Source organism: Pogonomyrmex barbatus, unplaced genomic scaffold, assembly GCF_055798465.1.
Source record: "Pogonomyrmex barbatus isolate J1 unplaced genomic scaffold, ASM5579846v1 scaffold3, whole genome shotgun sequence".
Lineage (NCBI taxonomy): Eukaryota > Metazoa > Arthropoda > Insecta > Hymenoptera > Formicidae > Pogonomyrmex > Pogonomyrmex barbatus.
In genome coordinates this window covers 13101203-13122482 of record NW_028297127.1, presented here as the reverse complement: position 1 = coordinate 13122482, position 21280 = coordinate 13101203, and the positions used below count along the sequence as shown (strand labels likewise).

Here is a 21280-nt window from a genome sequence, read left to right as displayed (position 1 = left end):
AATGTCTCGACTTTCACAGTTGAAAACAATTGTCATTTTCCTTCAAGGCTACCTTTCGGTTTAAAACATCTGGCTCAAGAAGACGTTTAATCGTTAAACGAGCTTCCACGCATAACGGAACGGTGATCTCATTCTTCTGAAAATATACTCGGGTATGTTGACCTAATAAGATGTAAAGGTGGAAAAGTTCAAGGAGAGACGACCTCGTACCTCCGACGACGTCTACCTGGCGTGTATCGAGATTCGTCAAGCGGAAATTCTCCGGCGGAAGTCTCGTTTTGAGGAACGGCCGGCCGGAGTTGTCCGGACGATGATACGCGCAGACCGGCAACAAAAAAAAAAAAAAGAAAAGAAAAAAGAGCGAAACTCGATCTTGCGAAAGGCTGCAGGAGATCCTCTCCGATCGGCTCGACAATTCAATTATCCGAGCGATTGGATTTTCCGCGCCGTCCATCAGGAGTAAATTATTTCGTACTACGGCGAGCAACGAAGACCCGTTGCATCCTGTGGTGCGGCAACGAATATTCCGACGTTGCGGCACGCAAGAATAAAACGTCGCTCGCGGCCGCATGCATTCTTTACGATTCGCAGAGATGCCACGGAAAATTCGCGCCGATACCGTCGAGGATTTATCAAATCGAGACGAGGTCATCGAAAAGCTGCAGATAGATTTACATTCACGTGCATCCGACCGTCGTTCCGCCTCCACCTCGTATCGGACCGACCGGCGCGAGCTTTCATCAATCTCACTGATTGTCCATTCAAATACAGTGATGAGTTATTTTTGTGCAGTACCGCGATCTCCGACTCGATGCGATTCGGGAAGTATAGTAAGTTGAACATTGTATTGATTAAGCATGGCCACGTGATCGTACGTATAAATGTAATTACGTACAGCCTCGTCTCGATTAAACCTCATGAATTTTGCACAATCTATATATCTACTGTTATGCGTAGTTTTTCTGTTGAAAAATTTAGCGAAAAGGATAGAAAGTATCGCGTGCCGTTTACCCTAGCGCGCAATTAACTGTATGTAATTACGTTATAAAAACTGGAAATCTATTATTTGCCGATGGGGTATAATAAAAGTTGTTGCAAAATAGTTGTTATAAAATAATATCCATGGGATATCGCGAAAGTTATTAATATAAATTAGATTTAAGACGTTTAGGATGTTTTCGAGGAAGCGTGGCTAAAGGGAGAAAGCTCGATCTTGATACAAATTGTTAAAAGTTGATATACGAGTATCGCGTAAAAATCGTTGCGCTTTCGCAAAGTTTAAAGGTTCAATTTCTAACTTTCCGGTTTCTTTATTCTTCAGCTTACCTTATTTGATCCAAAGATATCATTCTCTTTGCAATAGAATATTAATTGTAAAATATAAATAATATAATACTATGTTATATTTAAAATAAAGCGTATAATAATAGGGCTAAAATTATATTATATCATCGTGTCATTTTAACTATATATTTGTGCAATATTTTGTTTAAATTTTATGAAGTTGTGTTTATGGTGTATTTTGTTAACGTATAGAGAATTATAAAAATCGTATTATATACGCTGTATATAAAACATGTTTCAAGATAAAAAAGTGGCATAGCTTTCTATACATCATGATGCAACTCTGATTATGATTTATAAAAGGAATAATGTCGTTGATATTAACTTTATCCAATCTTTTCTCGTGTATCTCTCAATTAACAATAATCAATACATTTATTATATTTATTTAACAAATTAATATCCAGTGAATTATCTGCTTTAATTTGGACGTACCACGAGAAAAGTTATTGGTATTACTTTGGTAATTTGAAACATTTGGATGGTGACAGAAATATAAAGTTGTGTATAAAATGTATAAGGAAACCAGAGAACCAGAGAGACAGAGGAAGGAAAAGAAAGAGACATGCGACTCACCAATGCCTGGGCGGCGCTCTGGTGCTGCAAGCAAGAAACATTCAGTTACAATCACAATAACGACAATCAGTTAATGGTTCTTAGCTAGCTCGTGATAACACTAACAAACAAGTTCAACAGTAATGCGGTGCTTATGGAAGCTGGAACATCGACTGGTAAGACATATAATACCGAGAAAAATATATGAAATCGTAGAAGCCAGTAATTACAAAATTACAATTACAATTTACAGACATATCGAAAATTTTAAATTAGGAAATTGCAATAGTGTTTCCGAGATAACTTGTAACTAGGCTGTTTGGATTATATATTTTTCTAGGTTCCTCTTTCATGAAACGGCTACATTTGCAAGCTTACACAATGCGTAAATTTTTTCATGTGTATTTCATGTCATGTATATATATCGCTTTTGATGCTTCAAACAATGTGGAATGGCAATGATAATAAATAGATTTTTTTCCTCTAACGCTTTAAATTCGCTCGATATGCAATCGCCGATTTTGACATGACCGCAGTTCGATATAACCATTTTATACTTTTTCGATTAATATTTTTTAAAGCGAGTATGTCCGATCGGTTGATCTTTGTCCTAGAAAAAAAAAAAAAGAGAAACTTTGGTATTCGATCTTCAAAATTGATAAAGGGTCATTTCTTCAGGAACATGCATTATTCGTATATCCTATTTCTTGTTTATAGGAATAGCACTGAAGGCGTTAATCCTATAACGGTTAAATTGAAGCGTCGATAAAATTCAAAGCTGCAAGTATTATGGCTGCAATTGCAATACATAGCCTTTGATAAGCCGATTCTTTATCATCTATCTCGCACGACTTCGCTTTATTTGCGCGTACTCGTAAAAGCGTTTTGTGTGTGTGTGTGTGTGTGTGTGTGTGTGTGTGTGTGTGTGTGGTGCGCGCGCGCGCGCGTGTGTGTGTATATATATATATATATATACGTATGGCTACAATTTACACGTTAAAAATATTTGTTCGCGCAAGCACTGTGATGCTGTCAGAGGCAGACCACTGTAATTTGTTTCGAGATTTGTTTTCCGCGTGAAAGAAAAAAATCGAAAGTAGCGTTTATCGCGACGGTAGAGAGCGGGAAAGCGGCGTGACATGCGCATGATATACATAAAAAAAGCATACACTCTCAAAAATGCAAAGGCGACGCGAGCTTGATTTGAAACGCGCTTTTAGTTAAAGCCCGAGACGCAAAGCGATGTTGACCGACGTCAAATGATGCGAAAAACACCGGATTGACATTTAATTAAAGCACTTGCCTTGGAAGATGAATTTCACACGAGCGTGAACGCGTAATAGCCTCACGACAAGTTACTGTCACTTTGGAACAGTGAAAAAGAAGTTCGGAGCAGAGGTGGTAAACAGTGAGTGTCACATTATCAAAATAAAGTGATATTATTTGACGTTTAACGACGCAAAAGACATTAGATTACCGGCAAATTAACATTCAACATTGACATTTATTTAGACTGGTAATCTTGTTACACAAATGTGCTATTTTCATTGTCAAAAAATATGCAAATGAAACATTAATTTTTAACCCGCAGTCTCACAATTAAATTGCATTATAATAAAATAATTATTTCCGATATATATAACTTCCATCCTTTTCATTAAATACTTTTTCAAATTATATCATTAATTACTTTTGCAAATTAGCATTAATGTGATATTAACGACGCTAATAATAGGCTTTAGATAATGAGCTAATAATAATAATAGGCAATAAGATAAATCAATTTTTGTAATTTCAATACTTGACTGTCGAGAATGTTTGGGAGATATATTTCGAGAACTATGGCGCATATTACTGCTCATGGAAAATAACTTTCGAGTTGTCGGAACGCAAGCATACAATAATGATGATATTAATCTTACCGAAACTTAGTCAATATTCATAAAGATGACAAGACTGCAAACACTTGGTAATTAACGAGATACCTATGAGAATAGAACGATAAGCGGTTCGCTGTCTTTTGTGAGAAGTCAAACTGCATTAAATTTCGCCCTCCCTGGTATTATAATGGCGTTCATTCACCAGCGGACTTTCTACCGTTTGCCAACGACAAGATTGAACGATCTAATATATTTAATTAGGAAGCGCCAATGTTGCGGCGATACCGATTGTTACGGTAATGCGCGGAACGAGATTTGTTTACGGGAATGTAATCTAAAACAACTAATCGAGCGTAAACAAAGTAGTTTAACACAATTTAATGCGAGAACATTTAAGTTTAACATTGCGGTATTTCGTAGCGATGAGTTGCAGCGAGTTACGGCATAACGTGTCGCTAAGAACTGCGCATAAGGAAAACGGGTAACGGGTTTGAACAAGTATAATAAAGAACTGTAGCAAAGAGATAAAGTATGAGTATGAAAATGAGAAAGATTGATATTTGCATATCCTTCCGTGGGACAGGCCTATTCTTAGGTAAATAATTGTTTGGTCTCTCCACTGTTGCCATCGGCAAACGGAAAGAAATATTATTATGCGCAATACGCGAATGTTTCGAAAGGATAATTCTATCTGATTAATTCGCGGCATTTCTTAAACGTCCCGATCGCGAGGATAATCTCGAGTAAAATGAATGACCGGATTGAATTCCCTTCGTGAGATCGATATGGTCGTCGGAGTGAAAAATGCGGAGAACAGATAACGATAGACTAGGAAGAACCAATAAAATTTCTCAACCGCGTTCCTCAATCAAAATTTTCTTCTCTCGAAATTATAAGGAAAACGGGCGATTAATTGGGATTCATAAATTATACATTATGGTTTGTTCTCAGGTAGGCCGTGCAAAGAGCTTTTAGAGATCCCTTATACAATGGTAAAGAGAGATCTTTATTTGTTCACAAATTGATTATTAAAGATGCTTAAAAGGAATTAAAAAGTACAATCAGAATTTATATAATGTTACCGGTATAATTAAAAAATAATTAGTACAATTTATAATTAATGCAAATAGAAAATTGTTATATTTTTGACTTTTTCGAATTTTCAGAGTCTTTTAATGTCAGAAATACCGGTGTGGTGCATCTTCTATTTGCATAGCTCTGGTTTTAAGTGCAGTAAAACTTCAGCAAACATTTCCCGATTTAATACATTCCACTGAGTGACTAAATAAAATCCTTTCGATGAAAGGATGGATAAAACATGTTTGAATCTTCTTTATAGTTAAATAGATGCGACATTCATAAAGGATGCATGCTAAGATTAACGTGCCATCTTTAAGCTTGTTTAAGGTTGTGAGCCAAGTACGGAGAAGTATGTTGTAGCACCTCCACAGTCAACTCAAAATATATGAATAAAAGGAAAATTCGTGAAAGAAGCGACAGGCAAACACACTCTACGCGTTACATTTAGAAGAATAATTTTACTACATATTCTATATATGTGTAAATTATTTACTTGACTTTTCCAAGTTGAATCATTTTGAAAAAATTAAAATAGTAACAAATACAACGAGTGTCGTCTAATACTGACGATATTAGAAGAGTTAAGACAAATGCAGGGTTTTTTTCCATACGTGAACACTTGAGGGTGTTACGATCACGACGCAAGCGTGACTAGTGCGCGAGAAAATCTACACTGTAAGTTCTTAACGAGGTTAGTCTTGTTAAAATTTTGATTCTCATTAAGAGACCATTACGGTTAAGCGCATTGCGCAAAATTACTCTTTGATAAAAAGTAAAAGAAGGTGCGAGTGATATTGACCCATATCACGCCTCACGGAAGCCGCTGTATATGTGTCACTTCGGAAGTAGAATCATCACTTTGCGGCTGGTGGAATTGCATTCCAGCGAGCCTAGTTGTGGCAATTACCGATGGTCCACTACCGTACAATTTAATACAATATGCTTCACAATCTAATAATTTTCATGTCCATTATCGTCGTTTTATCTTTTCCGAGACTCTCCAACCTTTTTGCAGATACACACGAGGAATATCCCTCGATGGCGATTTAATTCTCGATTATGGCACGAATATTTTCTCTTCCCTTTTTTTTCTTCTTTACGAGACAAAGGAGCAGATTATGACGGAAGATTTACGATGGCAATTATGATCGCGAGCACATCGATCAGGTCGACCTATATCTATACCGAGCTTACTTGAGGAATAACATTTTGAAAGCGGTTTACTCTGAACGTATACGTATACTTCTGAAAAAGAGAGTACTTGCGCTTGCAAGATTCTTAAAATCAAGACGACCATATACATTTTAATCAATTTAATTAAACTTGCCGAAATTTTTATTCTACCATATAAAATTTTGATACTTTCATGAATATTAATTTTAAAGACAATTTAATTTTAAAAATATATACTAATGAAGTTTAATCCGCGCGCGCGCGCGCGCGCGCGCGTGTGTGTGTGTGTGTGTGTGTGTGTGTGGTATCTAATATAATGTACAAATTTACAAGTGGCACGTTTGCCGGCTGGCGTTACACATGCCATCGAGAGATCTTCAGCGGAATTAACCCAACTTCGGCTTTAAAGTTCAACGAGAAATGTCGAAATCGCAAGATAAGCGATCAAGTACGTTTAAATATTGAGAAGGGAAAAGAAGGAAGACCTCTTCAATCTCTCGCATCCGACACGGTACGCGAGGTACATAAGTCCTTCCGATTGGACCGAGAACTTGTGACTTTTCTAATAATCGCCTCCATTATTTCGCTATGGCCACGTTCCACTTAGCGCGACACTTACTCCAGCGCGATTACAGCTGACCCAACGGACGCCGAGTCTGCGGATTATTGTTCAATTTGCTCGGCGCCATCGTGCGACGAGGCCGCGCCCTCGATTTCCATATTTCCACCGTGAAAACTCCCGCCGCGTCGCGCTCTTCCTCCGCGTTAAAAATCATCGAAGCGGGATAGGAAAATCGCGATTTTCAAAATTTTCTGCAATTCTGCCTGGGAGACCGCCTCTGTCGTTGTTAATAAGAGGTAACTCATGAATATCTGTGCAGTAATTTAAGCGAATTACAAACTGCCTAGCTTATTATATCGCCTATCGTAATCCGAATTCTCAAATATTCATTAGGCTTAACGCCTGTTAAGTAATCACTATCTGATGCATATAATAGCTAAACTGTAACAATTGAAGCGTAGGATAGCCCGTGTAACGATAACGTTTTACCTCTTGTATTTCTCTTTCACTTTGCGAAACGACTTGTTCTTAAAGATTATATAAAATAAACATTTAAACGCGTATACGTGATGTTTTAAATATGTAATCTTTAAAACGGGGAGAGCACGGCATTGTACTAAAAAAAGATTAAAGAAATATATGCTCGATAGTAATATACAAAGGAGATACGTGTACTCGGTGTTCGACAGAAAAGTAGGTCGAGGTTTTACAAGAAACCAATATGGTTGTTAATTATTATGCGCTATATATGACAAAGACACAAAGCGACACGCCGTCAGTAGTATTAATACTTCGAGTGAGAAGTGCCGCATTTGTATTTCCATTAATGAACTGCAGCTGCAAAAATACTGCGCTAAAACGCCATTCCATCCAAAGCTGCAAGAATCTGATGTCCGCTCGGTGTTGAATATCCACGTGCAAATAATTAATAGTATTGGCGGCAATTATCCATTACTTGTCGTTTTAAATACAAATTGTTGAGATGAGATGCAGAGACGCGGCAGTAAAAAAAAGCTATGCTTAGTTGCGCGCGCATAACGCGTTAATAATTAAATCGATGTGCTCATTTACTATATTTACAAACTCGTAATCCGTTACGCTGCGATAAACGATTAAACAAAAGGAGCGCGCGATTTAGCGTGCACGGTACACTATGCATTTCAGAAAATATAAATTTCCAAAACTATATTTTACTAAATGCCTTTAGTGAAGTTAAACGACAATCGATTATACTCGCGCGTGATTTTAGATAAATAAATAAATATTTTTCAAATGAAAAAAAAAAAAATATCCAAGTATTCTAACATATCTATGTAATGATATAAGTTAAGATATTGAAAATATTGATTTAAACTTTTCTCTAAACTTCCTGCCAATAAAAGACTTTATTCGATAGAAAACTATTACATGGTAAACAAAATTTCAGCTCTGTTGTAAGAAACCTGCGGGGGGAGGGAGGGAAGAAGGTGAATATTTTTAAAGCTTTCGACATGAACAACTCTTTTTTAGGGTGTACTCTTGATAATTAAAAAGATGTAAACAATATTGTTTTTCTATTATCTTCCTCATCGCGCTGAATTATCGCGTGTTTTATTACGTGTTAATACTCGCTTGTTTTTCAATACCTAAAATCTGCTAAACACTAGCCAGTCGTTTGTATATTCCGACATTCGCCCATATTTTCTCCAGTACATTCACGATAAGTGACGTACAAGTGTCCGACTACGTTCTTCCTCGCGCACAATATCTTGAGAAGACGCATTTAATAAATGCTATAAAGCAACGCTCGTTACGTCTAGCATACGTCTACACCCGAGTTTAACAACGATTACGATCCTGCAACGAACTCGGCGTTTCAGGCACGAGCCGTATGTAAAATATACCGAGAGGGGGGGGGGGAGCGAGGGGGGTCAATGTTTCTGCGGTCGCTCAAGTTGATGACTAAATTCGTGCTATCTCGCCCGTAAATTTTTTTCCCATCTACCCACCGGCGCATTATGTAATGCTCCCCCGCGTGTATATACGTTCCGTTATAGCTCAACGAGAGGTAAGAGTGAAGTGGACTGAAACACACCGACGGTTGCACACGGGCGTTCGCCGAGACTGGAAGCGTGTGGAAGAGCCTCTGTCGAATCGATTCGACGATGGGTGGAGAGGGCCTCGGCGCACTGCAATGCCGTAACCCCTCCGAGTGAGATTTCAGAAGTTAAAAAGAAGAGGACGGCGTGTTCTTTTTTTTTTTTTTCTCAGGGGCCAGTGGATAAACGGGAGGAGCGTGAGGAGGGACCAACCGAAGGAACGGACCGTCATTGCAATGAGACGGCCGCGAATGCTCTTCCGGCGAAATTATTGGATTTCGTGCTCGGTATAAGTCTTTCACGACGGCGTAGAATTTTAAGTATGATCCCCGAATGTATTCCGTCCCGTGATTGCCATATTAATTAAGGTTTTAATCATTCTATTTGATAACCACCGTCTCTCTCTCTCTCTCTCTCTCTCTCTCTCTCTCTCTCTCTCTCTCTCTCTCTCTCGAATATTTCGCACGAGGTTCGCGCATGATATTGTTCTTGCGAAAAGAAAGAACAATAAGACCAATAACGGCCAGTTTAAAAGTTCAATTGAGTATGCGCAGCTGGTATACTGGATTGCGCGTGTACAAGTTCATGCTCATCTCGGCCGGATCTATTTTAATAAAACCCACATGACATATCGTTAGAACTTTTTTCTCAAGCAAGATGAATCAAGGTTATATTCATATCAGTGCGTTCGTCATTCGTTTCATAAAAAGAGGATTACGTGTACATTGAAAGCAATTAAGATGAGTATATAAAAATTTAACTAGCAATTACGGATATTTACAGTGAAATATAGTAGATGTCATTCTTATCGCACACCTCGATCTCGATTTAATTGCCATGATACTAATATTACACGCGAAATTAGTTTAATACACCTGATATTAATAGACACAACGATACCGGCGTCTAATTATAATCTCGAACGCACGTTCACCGTACGGCAGAAAAGAGGAACTTTTAAGCGAGTCGAGATAGCAACACACTTTGCACGCAAGGTGTTAAACGCTGTGTTAATTATAATGTGCGTACAGAATGCGAGACAGTGATTAAGTGTGTAACGTTATCTCATATTATATTTATCATTACTGATACTTTAGAGTCTTAGAATTTATTAAAAAAAGAAAACATATACGACACAATTATTAATTAATAATATGATTTTCCGATATATTCAACGTGGTTTACAGAAAATGTCATTAATAATAATAGTATCGAAGATTAATTTTTAATATTCCACACACCGTAATTGTTTAGGATCCGCCTAAATAATACGTCACGCTACTGCGATAAATCTAATGCGGGTAATTTCTCGGGGAATGCTTCAATCATTTGTCAGTCGAATGCAATTATGCAGTTATCGGAGCCGAGGTCTTCTAATAATCACCAGTCAGTGTCAATAAGAGAGATATATTTCGCACTCACGGTGCATTGCAGCATGATTGACAGAAACGCATTTTCCGTACTTCGAAATATTAGCGATATCGGGAGCGGAAATAATACGAGTCTATGAAATTAAGGAGGAAGGAGCCCCGCTCGATCGATATCGCGTCAATATTTTCATCCAAGTTTTCTATTCTTATTTTCCCTGACAAACGATCATCGTCACCACGCAGGAATAAAAGATAAATTTCAGTTAAACCTTCCCGAGTGTCAGCGTAAACGATACTGGAGGGAGACGAGTAAAGGTAAAACAGATTTCACGTCTTAACTTCGAAGAAGCGGATTACGCATTTCCGGACATTGCGACATTTTCCCTCTATTATAAATTTACGTCTCAAAGCTATTTCATTAGTCATTACATTTTTTTTTAATGTATTATATTTCATGCGTTATTTTTCATATATTCATATATTACATTTATTGCAAAAGTATTGCTGTTATGTATCATAAAATAAAAGAATTATTTTAGCATCGATAAAAGTTATGAATGCATTTGGTATATTATAGAGGCAGCATGCGCGTTTTGACGTTTTAAACGTGATAATGTGAATCCTTTGGAATATGAAATAACAATTACGATTGATTTCATTCGTATCCTTTTTGTATCTTTTATAGATATATTATATACAAATTTGATGTAGATGATAAGTGACATCAATTTCTGTTTCCATTATATTTTTTGTGCAAAAATAATTAATGTTAATTAATATTGATGCAGGAAATATTAAGTTTCAGTGATATCGATAAATTAAAATCAAGTAAATATCAGAGAAATTTGTTGAAAATTTATAATTTATAATAAAAGTCTAATGTAAGCTTTGGTTGATTATATATCGATATCTCTAATATAAATATATATTCAATGTTTATTAATGTGATTTAAGTTTTTTTTATCACAGATTATTTTTATTTGCAGTATTTTCTGTAGATATACAGTACTTTAAATATGAGAAAGATTTTTGGAAGTAGTTTGGACAAAATTCTTGTCATATAATCTCATAATTACAGAACACTCATAATTAAAACAAGATTTATAATGCTTTGTTTTATACCAGACAAATATCAAAGATCTCTTTTTATCTCATGCAAATATTTTCAAAACTTATCTGAAATCAATTTCATACATGTAATCTTTTTACTACGTAAAGGAAGAAAAACTTTTGTTTTATAAATATTACAATTTAAAAAATTGTATAAAAAAAATTCAATATACGTACAAAATATATTTTAGATTTTCAGCAAAAATGCAAGTAAAATCTTTTTATTATATTATTAAAGTTTACGCGTTATACCACCGATGGCCTTCTTTCGAGATCGCGATTACAACGAAAGATGTCTTTTCCATAACAAATTTTTCTTTCACTCAACAGTCTGCCTCTTTTTCGTGTGCAAGATTCAAAATCGATTGGCACAAAAACACACTCTGTTCACGAAGCGTTGGTTCGAAAGGTTCTCAATCATTCGGTTTTGCGAGCGAATCGATCGCCAATGTCGTCGTTACGAAAATATAGGATTATTTGTTTAAACATCTTGCAGATACGATCCGACAGACTAAAGTCTGCAACGTAAATTGGAGATTACGTTGGAATCTCAATCGCGTGCTGATAACCCCATGAGATTAAACGTGAACGAAAAAAAGCATTTAATGCTGATAATGCAATCGGCGACTCGGAATATAACAAGACTCGCGCTGCCACACACGTTGACGTTCACTATACGAGTTATTACGCTAGTACTGAATGTTGTCACAACAGCTAGTTTTCCCATAATGTAAAGTTTCTACGTTTATATAAAGTCCGAGGGCGCGTATTGTCCCGGCTTCGTACACCGCGGTAAGGCACTCTTTCGCGACAGGTCAAAGAAACTTCAACGTAGGGAAGCTCACAGTGCTTGTGACGTCTCTGACGACCTTGAGTACGATTCTTCCTCCGCTTATGAATCGTGCTCTGCACGAGACCCCATTACCAGAATAAACATTAGTCAGCGTGTATCAACTTCGCGTATAAAGATAATCTAGCCAGTTGGTCTCGAGTAACTCTTATTTTTCCCCCTCGACGTAATTCCGTCATTTATATATAATTTAGAGATCAAGAATTAGACAAATAAAGATACTTCGGGAAAAAGATACATAATGTAGAAGAATTATAATTATACGCACATATATAAAAGTTTACGAGTGAAAAGAAGAAAATGTTTTGAGACAATCGATATATCTCTCCCTTGGCCTACATGCGAGGGGTAAGCAGGTCATGTGTCTTAAACTATGATTGATGTTGTTCGAAATGCACTTGGGACTATCCGTTTCATTCAAAAATTATCAGTTTCTTTTCGAAAAGTTAGATTTATAAAGTATGAGATTTGCGAGGATGATTAATAAAAGTCATATGTATCGCTCATGCATTCTCGTATAAGATGCCAAGAGTTTCCCATAATTCAGGATTAACTTTAGAGCTCGTAACGTGTTTGTGAATTCCGGATTCGGCATGATTTATCAATTTGCTTATTAACCGTGAAATAGAACGTACGATAGAGAAACTTGCTGTCGGTGCTGAATCCGATGCAGTTTGCATCATTCACTTGTCATAAAAGTTCCGCGCGATTTGATCAAGGTCGCGTCTCTTAATTACGCCGTGTTCAAGGTTCACATCGGGGTTAACCTCATCTCGAAACGCAAATTGAAAAAACCGCAAGGAGGAAAAGTAAACGTCCGTCCACGAGACAAAACACCGCCCACGAGCAGTCGTGCGAGTAGGTGAAGTCACGCGACGCTATGCTCCTCCATGAAATATAAAGTCACGGTACATAAGGGGGTAGCATAAGGAGTAGTAGGAGGGAGAGTTGTGCGAGTTACGTATGTAAAGGGGCAGAAAGGGACGAGAAAGAAAGAGAAAGAAAGAGAGAGAAAAACGAGAGGGAAGGTTGGGGGAAAGAGGGTGGAGGGAGAGACAGACGCGGACGGACGGATAGATGGAGAGGGAAAGCGCGTGTAGACAGAGAGGCGGCGCGGCGGTACAGCATACACAGTGACATGTATCTATACAAAAGGGGTTGATGGATGGAAAGAGATGACACGCGGGGATAAAGCGAGAGGGAAATCATAGAACAAGACAGACTGATCGATCGGTGTAAAAGTAGACAGAGACAGGGTCAGACATTTTTCCTAGATCGCGGTGTACGGGTCTCGCGTATACATTCCGTACGTACCGAGGGCATCAGCTGATCGGTAGACCTGACCCGGGTCACCTTGTTTCTGTAGAGTATCCTTTTGACTAATTTCTCCATTGGCTGGTTCCACTTCATGAAGCTCACATATGCCAAGTAGAATCCAAAAAGCACGAGCGCCTCGTACCAGTATATGTAACTGTCGCGGAAGAAGTAGATCAGGGTGAGCAAACTGGCGCTGTAGAAAGTGCAGTCACGAAATAGAGGCCACCATGTGAGCGACAGCACTGTACGCGAGAATATAGCGCACATGCCGATCACGAAGAGGATGTTGAAGACGGCGGAACCGACGATAGTGCCGATACCGACATCGTCAAATGACACGAACACGCCTATGACCGATGTGAAGAGTTCGGGCGCCGATCCACCGGCCGCCATGAAGGTGGCACCGGCCACGTCGTCGGCGATCTCGAGTTTCTCGATAATCACGTCCAACGACGGTACGAAGAACTCGTCGCAAACGATCGCTAGCGCGACGAACATGTACACCACGCCGAGTATGTGAAGTATCACAGCACCACGGCGCCGCTGATCATTGGTGAACAGATCTTCGGGAAAGAGCGGTCTCTTGATGTCCGTATCGTTCTCGCTAGTTCTATTGTGCTCGAAACCCACAATGTTAACACCATTCACGTTATTCCTGCTGTCGTACACGCTGGTACCGTTGCTCAACCGCGAGGGCATGGCTGTGCTGCTTGTGGTGGTGTGAAATGTGATCGGGTTGTTCGGCGCCGGCCTGTGGCCCGAAGACGAGGAGGGGCCTATCGCGAAGGCCAAAACCGCGGAGAGCAAAGTCACCAACGCCAATCGGCGCCTCCGCCTCCAACATGTACGCCGATCGCTGCCCGTCACGATCATCGTCGTCGTCGGCGGTGGTGCTGCTGTTGGTGGTTCGCACCCTCGAGGACGTTCGCCGTCGTTAGCGAGGCCTCCGTCCTCCTCCTCCTTCGCCACCTTCTTCTTCTTCTTCTCCGTCCTTCTCGGCGTCCTCCACCCTCTTTCTGGTCCCCTCCGCCGCCCCTTCTTTCTCCTCCGCCGCCAGCACCACCTCCGACTCCACCACCTTCTTCTACGTGTCGTATCGTGTCGCGCCGCGGAGGGTGTACGACAGGAGAGCCGTACTAAGGCTGGGTCATGCTGGAACGGCGGCGATGAGGAGCGGCTCCTTGCCGATGCCTCCCTCTGGATGGACCTACCTGCGTGTGATCGCGGTACTCGATTCTTCACCAGCTCTTTCCCTTTCCTCCGTTTCCCGCACTGCGTCCTCGTCTTTCTCGTTGCTGTGCCTCGGTGAGCTCTTTCACTGGATGTTCACGACGTGCAGACCGACAGGATTAGTCCGCGACGTGTACTACGGTTACTACGATTACTACAACTAACGCTGATGCACGCCGCTACTACGAACAGGCTCGGGTATTTGACGCGACCGATATCCTTTTGTTTTCCGGCGACGTCGGCGTCGTCGTCGTCGCCGCCGTCGTCGTCATCGCCGCCGTCGTCGTCGTCGTCGTCGTCGCCGTCGTCGCCGTCGTCGCCGTCGTCGTCGTCGTCGCCGTCGTCGTCGTCGTCGTCGTCGTCGTCGTCGTCGTCGTCGTCGTCGTCGTCGTCGTCGCCGTCGCCGTCGCCGTCGCCGTCGCCGTCGCCGTCGTCGTCGTCGTCGTCGTCGTCGTCGTCGTCGTCGCCGTCGTCGTCGCCGTCGTAGTCGCTAGGATGCGGTGGATGGTGCATATAACCCTGGATGGATATACAGGAGCAGCAGAACGGCGCCCCCGCCGCGATGCCCGCCCGCTGCACACTGGAACAACCCTGTCCGTTTCGTTCCTCTCTCTCGCTTAACTCTCTCCCCCTCTCTCGCGTTCTCCACCGACGTCGTTCTCCCGACTCCCTCCTTCTATCTCTTTCTCCCACCGTGTTCCTTCCTTTGGTCTTCTCCGTTTACTAAGACTTCTCCTTCGCTCTTTCGATCGTCTTCCCTTCTCCCTCTCACTTGCTGCCAACTCCTCTTTCGATCCTCTTTATGATAGCAGGACCCCTCTCTCTTTCTCTCTCTTTCTCCGTCATTCCTTTCTCATATCAGCTTATAGCGCTTCGTGTTTATCTTTGTTCCACTAGCGCGATTCTCTATCCCCTTCTCTCATTGGGTACCTGTACGTCGCTTTCTTTTACATAGGGATACATAGGGATACCTTTCGCGCGAGCAGGAAGGCCGCTCTCCGTTACCTTCTTCCTCGATCCATCGTTGCGTTCTCCATTCTGTGTTCTCTTCTCGTTTACTTTACTTTCGTTCCTCTTCCCTCTCTTTATCTCTGACATCGTTTATCTCCCTTCGGGAGAGATAGACGATCCTCCGTTTTCCATGCGGGGGAAGCTTTCTGCCGCTACCTCGCTCCGCACCAACGGCATCACCCCGCGTTTCTCTCTTTTGCGCCACCCGACAGCCGTGGTGGCCCACCCAACTCCAACCCCGCCGAAATCGCTCTTCGAACGTCGTCCATCTCGCTCCGCGATATCCCGCCGCCCTGAATTCTTCTCTCTTCCACTCGCTGCGACACCCCCGCGCGCGCGCTTCCTCCCCCGACGTGTATCCGCGACGCGAGGTGGAGGTGGGAGCCTGCGCACGTGTGGGCACCCCTCGCCGGGCCTCCCGCTCGATATCGGAGAGTCGACTCTACAACTCCACGTTACGAATGCACGGTATAACGGGTGTCACCCGGATGGATTCCGGCCGTCCGTCGCGCGGCGTACGTGCGCCTGCCTTCGCCAGTTCGGCATCGACTGCTCCTTCCAGAGGATCACGCTGCGGAGAGCAGACAGATAGATGCCCGGTGCCGAACGGGCAATCTTCCGCGCGAAGAGACACACAGGTGACACTCGTTTCCCGTTGAGCAATGAGAAGTCGCGGGATTCCGCAAGGTCGGAATTGATCAACGTAAAAAGACATTCTGCCGCGTTAAGACTCTCTGTTAAAGTTAGTTGGATTTAAATACAAGTAAAGGGAATTCTGTCGAGTGCGCTCTAGGTCTTTGGGACAGCCCCTCTCGTTTGTCCTCGAAGTAACCGTTCGAAATAATCGATGCTTGCGTGTATCAGCGACATGCCTCTGGTCTTTTAGATTTATCTCCTCCACTCGCAGCCTTTTCTCTATCGCGTCTGTCAATTGCGAATCAGATATATCTGAGAGTTACCGTATGTCTGCTCAAAGGAAAATAGGAAGAAACTTATCGAGGCTTTTTTTTCTCCTTATTGCACTTTAATAATAATGGATTTACATCAGTGATGTTCTTTCTCGTGCGTTTATTTCTGAAAGATATATATGCTGTTTTCCTAGAATACTCCCGAAAATATGTTTGGAAATTATATTTCCAAGATTTATTTAGGATCTATTTTTATAACTTATGCTTCTTATAGATTTATATCTAGATAAGATCTATAGTAAATAAATATTAGTCAGACATAATCCCTGATGTAATATACGCAATGATCAATAAGTAGCTAAAATATCTATAAAAGTAATTATCATATAAAAGATAATTTATCCGATATGTGGTTATCCTATTCCATCATGACAGATTTTAGAATTTTACAATTTGCGATTAAAGTAAATTTACCCCTTGGTGCAATTTTAATCTGAAAAATATGTATTTCACTCAGAAATATTTTCTTCAATAGTTGTTAAATGTTAAGAAAAACAGTTGCCACTTGACCAATATGTTTGCGTGCAATTCCAGCGTAATATGAGACAAGTGTTGTTAGATATAGTGTACTAAGCAGCTTAACACGTAAAGGAATATATGTCACGCCTATTTAACAATAAGCAGCCGTATTATATTTTCCATTATTATTCTGTAAGCTACCTTAAGCTGCCTAACGTAACCAATTTGTAGTCGCGAATACTTATCCTACTTAGCTAGAGTTTCTAGCCTAGAAAATGTTCTCGAATAAGCATGCAAATGGCAGTCGCCTTCTCTGACATCACACAACCAAGGATCACGCCGTATATAAAATTCTCACTGCTTATTCAATATAAACCAACATTATCTGGATATACAATCATAAAGAGTCGCGGATATTGAAGATGGATACATCTCTATTATTCCTTTATCGTCTTTTCGCATTGCTCGAAGATTAACCGATAACACCGAACAAAGTGTTCAGCAGTCTGCGTACAAGAGAAAGAAATAATTTCGATATAATAATAATTTCGTCTACCTCTTTAGCGTAAAATATAATATTTATATTCTTTATGTCAAATTTTATCTACAAAATGTATAAAATATTATGTATATTATATGAAAAATTTTGTCACAACGAATTTGTCATAACACGTTGTCAGTAAATGTAAATTAAATGGTAAAAATTAAAGCTGTAAAATATTATTTTCATAAATAAATAAACTTTTTAATTTGCAAATTTAACTTGTTTACTATTATTTAATCGACGAATCGCTCTCTATAGGTTATAGGTTATCTTAAAATAAATATGTTTTGAAATAAACGTGATTTTTCTTTTATAAAATTTTAACGTTAAAGAAGTACAAATTTAATTCAAAAATTTTCCCTGTTTTAATTGACAAAGAAATGTAATAGTTTTAACGAGACGAATAGCTTAACTTCAACTTTTGTTTATTTAACATTGTAATGGAATTAAATAGTTAGAAGCAAGTATACTCAGGCACGCATGAAACTTCTCTTAACTATTGTTCTGCTACTTATTAATTGTGACAAAGCACATTTTTGACTCGTGATTGTTGGCGAGAGCCAAGTTAGGGGAGGAGTTATCAGGAACTTTCAGCAGGTCTCAAGGAGGCACGTGTAAAGGTAATGCTGTCCAGAGGCGGACATTCCTTCACAACCTACACAACCTTTATCTTCGCTGTGCCACCCTTAGACCCACTTTGTTATGCCCTAGAAGTCGTTACGGTTATTAGCGGCTGTCGACAGTACTTTCGAGCTTTCGCCTCATCTCGAGCTTCTCGTCGCATCCGGTTTCCGGTCGTCGAAAGATCTCGCGGGAAAGAGCTGTGACCATCCATTCCATTTTCGCCTTAGCTTTTCCATTCGAATTAGAAAAAAATTATTCAACGACACATAGAATAATTTCAGTAAATAAAAATTTTACATTATTATAAATAAAAATTAACAATATACGATATGACGTTATTATTATTTTGATTATGACTTAATCGTATATTATCGTATATTGATAATTGTATATTATTGTAATCTGAGAATATTATTAAAATGCACTATTTTAACTTAGATGTAATATTGATTCAACAACAATATTCAGAGCACATTACAAATTTATATCTTAAAAAAAAAAATGAATTATTATACTTTCCAATCGCGTAATTTAAATTCACCGTTGCTTATCGTAATTGCTTCATACGCTGTAAATGCGACATCATATTCATATGTTATAAATATAGTATTTCGTGGAACGTCTAATTTTTTCAATTATATTTGATCAATTATATTATATTTGATAGAATTTCTTAATGACATTGGATCATAATAAAATTTGCTATAAATTTTCGGCAGATATAAATGTATATTTTTCATTACATAAATGGACCATCTGTTAAATGATCTTTTTACCAAGATTACATTTATTTTTTTGTGTATAACTATATTGGAGCCGCAAAGCTGACTCAACCAAACATTTTAGAGAATAAAGGTCAACCCCTGGATCTCTTGGTTCGTGCACATTACCTATGGTCTTTTGCTGTACTCACGTTAACATATGGTATTTTGTTAGATATTGAAAGCACGGCTGTTCAAAATTAATTCGCCATCGCGTTCCTGACGGATTAATTTAGCATAGAAAATATATTCTGTGTGCCACATCTTTGTATCGAAACGTAATTAAATAATTAAATGCAGAAATATTCAGAAATTATTATATGCAGAAATATTCAAATATTAATAATCGCTAATTTTAATATTTGCTTATTTTCATCACGTTAAAGTTACAAATAAATTATTTTCCAAGAATTATGTGTCAATCTCACACAAACACGCACGCACGCACGCACGCACGCACGCACGCACGCGCGCGCGCACACACACACACACACACACACACACACACACACACATTATAATATACATTTTTAATTAATTAATTAACTAAGTTTCTCTCTCTTTTTCAAATAAATTAATATCATCTTTTTAATTTACGTAAAAATATAAATATATTTAGAATGCACATTAATAAAATATAAATTATTACATCTACGTGAGATAATAATGTTTGAAACAACAATCGCCATAGAATTATAACACTTGATAAAATGTTAATCAAAATTGAGTTAATAAAATAAAAGCTGAAACATTCTAAAAAAACTGCTTTTATATGTATGTAACTATATAATTAATAATTTATATATAGTTAATTAAAATCAGATATATTTTCATAACAATACCATCGAGTCCCATTTGTTATCACGAAGGTCATACGTACAGCTATTCTTATGACTTTATCGGTTTCTGGAGTATGAAAACATGAAATTTGGGATACAGGGAACTCCTCTAAATATCATATCGCGTTTATATGTCGTACGTCGATCGTTTATCCGCAGTTCTATACAAAAATATGCGGAGCTTTTAAGGCAACGTATATTCACGCTTATTCGTACAAGCTTATGTTCCGCATACGAAGTCCGAGATAACCTTACTCGGAGATCGAAAATGTATTTTAAATGATTCCATTGTTGTGCAAGTTTCTCGTTTTAATTCCTAATTCTAAGTCATTTGTGTTTTACAAGGAATACTTGTATCTTACCAAGAAAAATTGCGGCGTGATGTTTACTCCCAATACTAGCGGCGTTAGTTTTGTTGATTAAATTCGTGCTTCAAGAGCATATTTTTTTTGCAACAACCAACTTTAATGTTCTCTCGATATTGCGTCCAGCATCGAGCACTGTATGGTCACAGAGCTAAGTTCGTAAGAGCACGTAAGTTCGTAAGAGCAAAGAAGTCCCGTCACGAAATTCATTTCGAGTTTGTCGGAAAATTAATCGGAGTTGTGAAATTACATGTATACCTGTTTTTAAGATTTCCATCTTTATCGGTTTTATATCATCGTCGTAAAAAACGGGATTAATAAATTTGTTTTGTAGAATAATATAAGTAATGTACCTATTTCCGATTGATAGAAAAAATATTAACTATGTAATTAATCATAAATTATCGTGTAATTTATCGTAAATTGCAGAAACCGAATATCGTAATGTTTTAACGATGACTAAAATATATTATTGTAATTGACTATTGTGTCTGTCCATAAAATCTGCTCTGTTATCAAAATAGTTAAGTTATATAATAGTTAACTTATATATATAATTCATTTGATGTTAAAAGGATACCAATTATTAAATCAATCTGTCGTTCTTTTTTTAACACACGTCCTGCCTGTATCATACCAGATCTGAGATATATATATCAAAGATGTTTTCGAAAAAATTTTAAGTTTGATTAAAGATTAACCTTGCCCTTTCGGGCCGAGGCCGAGACGTTGCAAATGTTACATTGAAAAGACGTAGTAGATAGGAGAATGCCCGTACATGCTACGTCACCCTCGAAAGTTTCGACGTCTTTCCAACCGAAAGGTGGAACCAACCCCATTATCGAACGTTCTCTACGCTATCTCTCTCCCTCTTTCCTCATCTCCTACCATCCCCATCTCCTACCTCCGCATGTGCGCATCTAATGCAGCTACCGCGAAGAGTTTTCGAATGCTTCTCAAAGTGATAAATTCCTAAGTATATCTGTCGAAGAATTCACCTCGATACGAGCGATTTTTCGTTAGAATGATTGGCTGTCCATGATTGCATATCACAATGTACCTTGGGAAAAGCAAGATTCAATCTCTCATTCTCTCCCCCCTTTTCTCTCTCTCTCTCTCTCTCTCTCTCTCTCTCTCTCTCTCTCACGCTCTTTCATTTT

The 21280-nt window shown here is 39.0% G+C and overlaps 1 protein-coding gene across 5 annotated transcripts in view; it reads right to left on the bottom strand.

The window, feature by feature from the left end:
• The window catches only part of Nckx30C (solute carrier family 24 member Nckx30C), a 62731-nt gene extending 48539 nt beyond the window's left edge, over positions 1-14192 (bottom strand). For 3 of the 5 annotated variants that reach the window (XM_089080201.1, XM_089080203.1, XM_089080202.1), the window contains exons 1-2: positions 13317-14192; positions 1921-1944 (exon numbers count right to left, since the gene is read on the bottom strand). In XM_089080201.1, the coding sequence (XP_088936327.1) occupies positions 1921-1944; positions 13317-14192 (900 nt within the window). The remainder of the gene's footprint in view (positions 1-1920; positions 1945-13316) is intronic. The other 2 variants (XM_089080204.1, XM_089080205.1) reach the window with 1 other exon arrangement.
• Positions 14193-21280: the final 7088 nt, after the last annotated feature.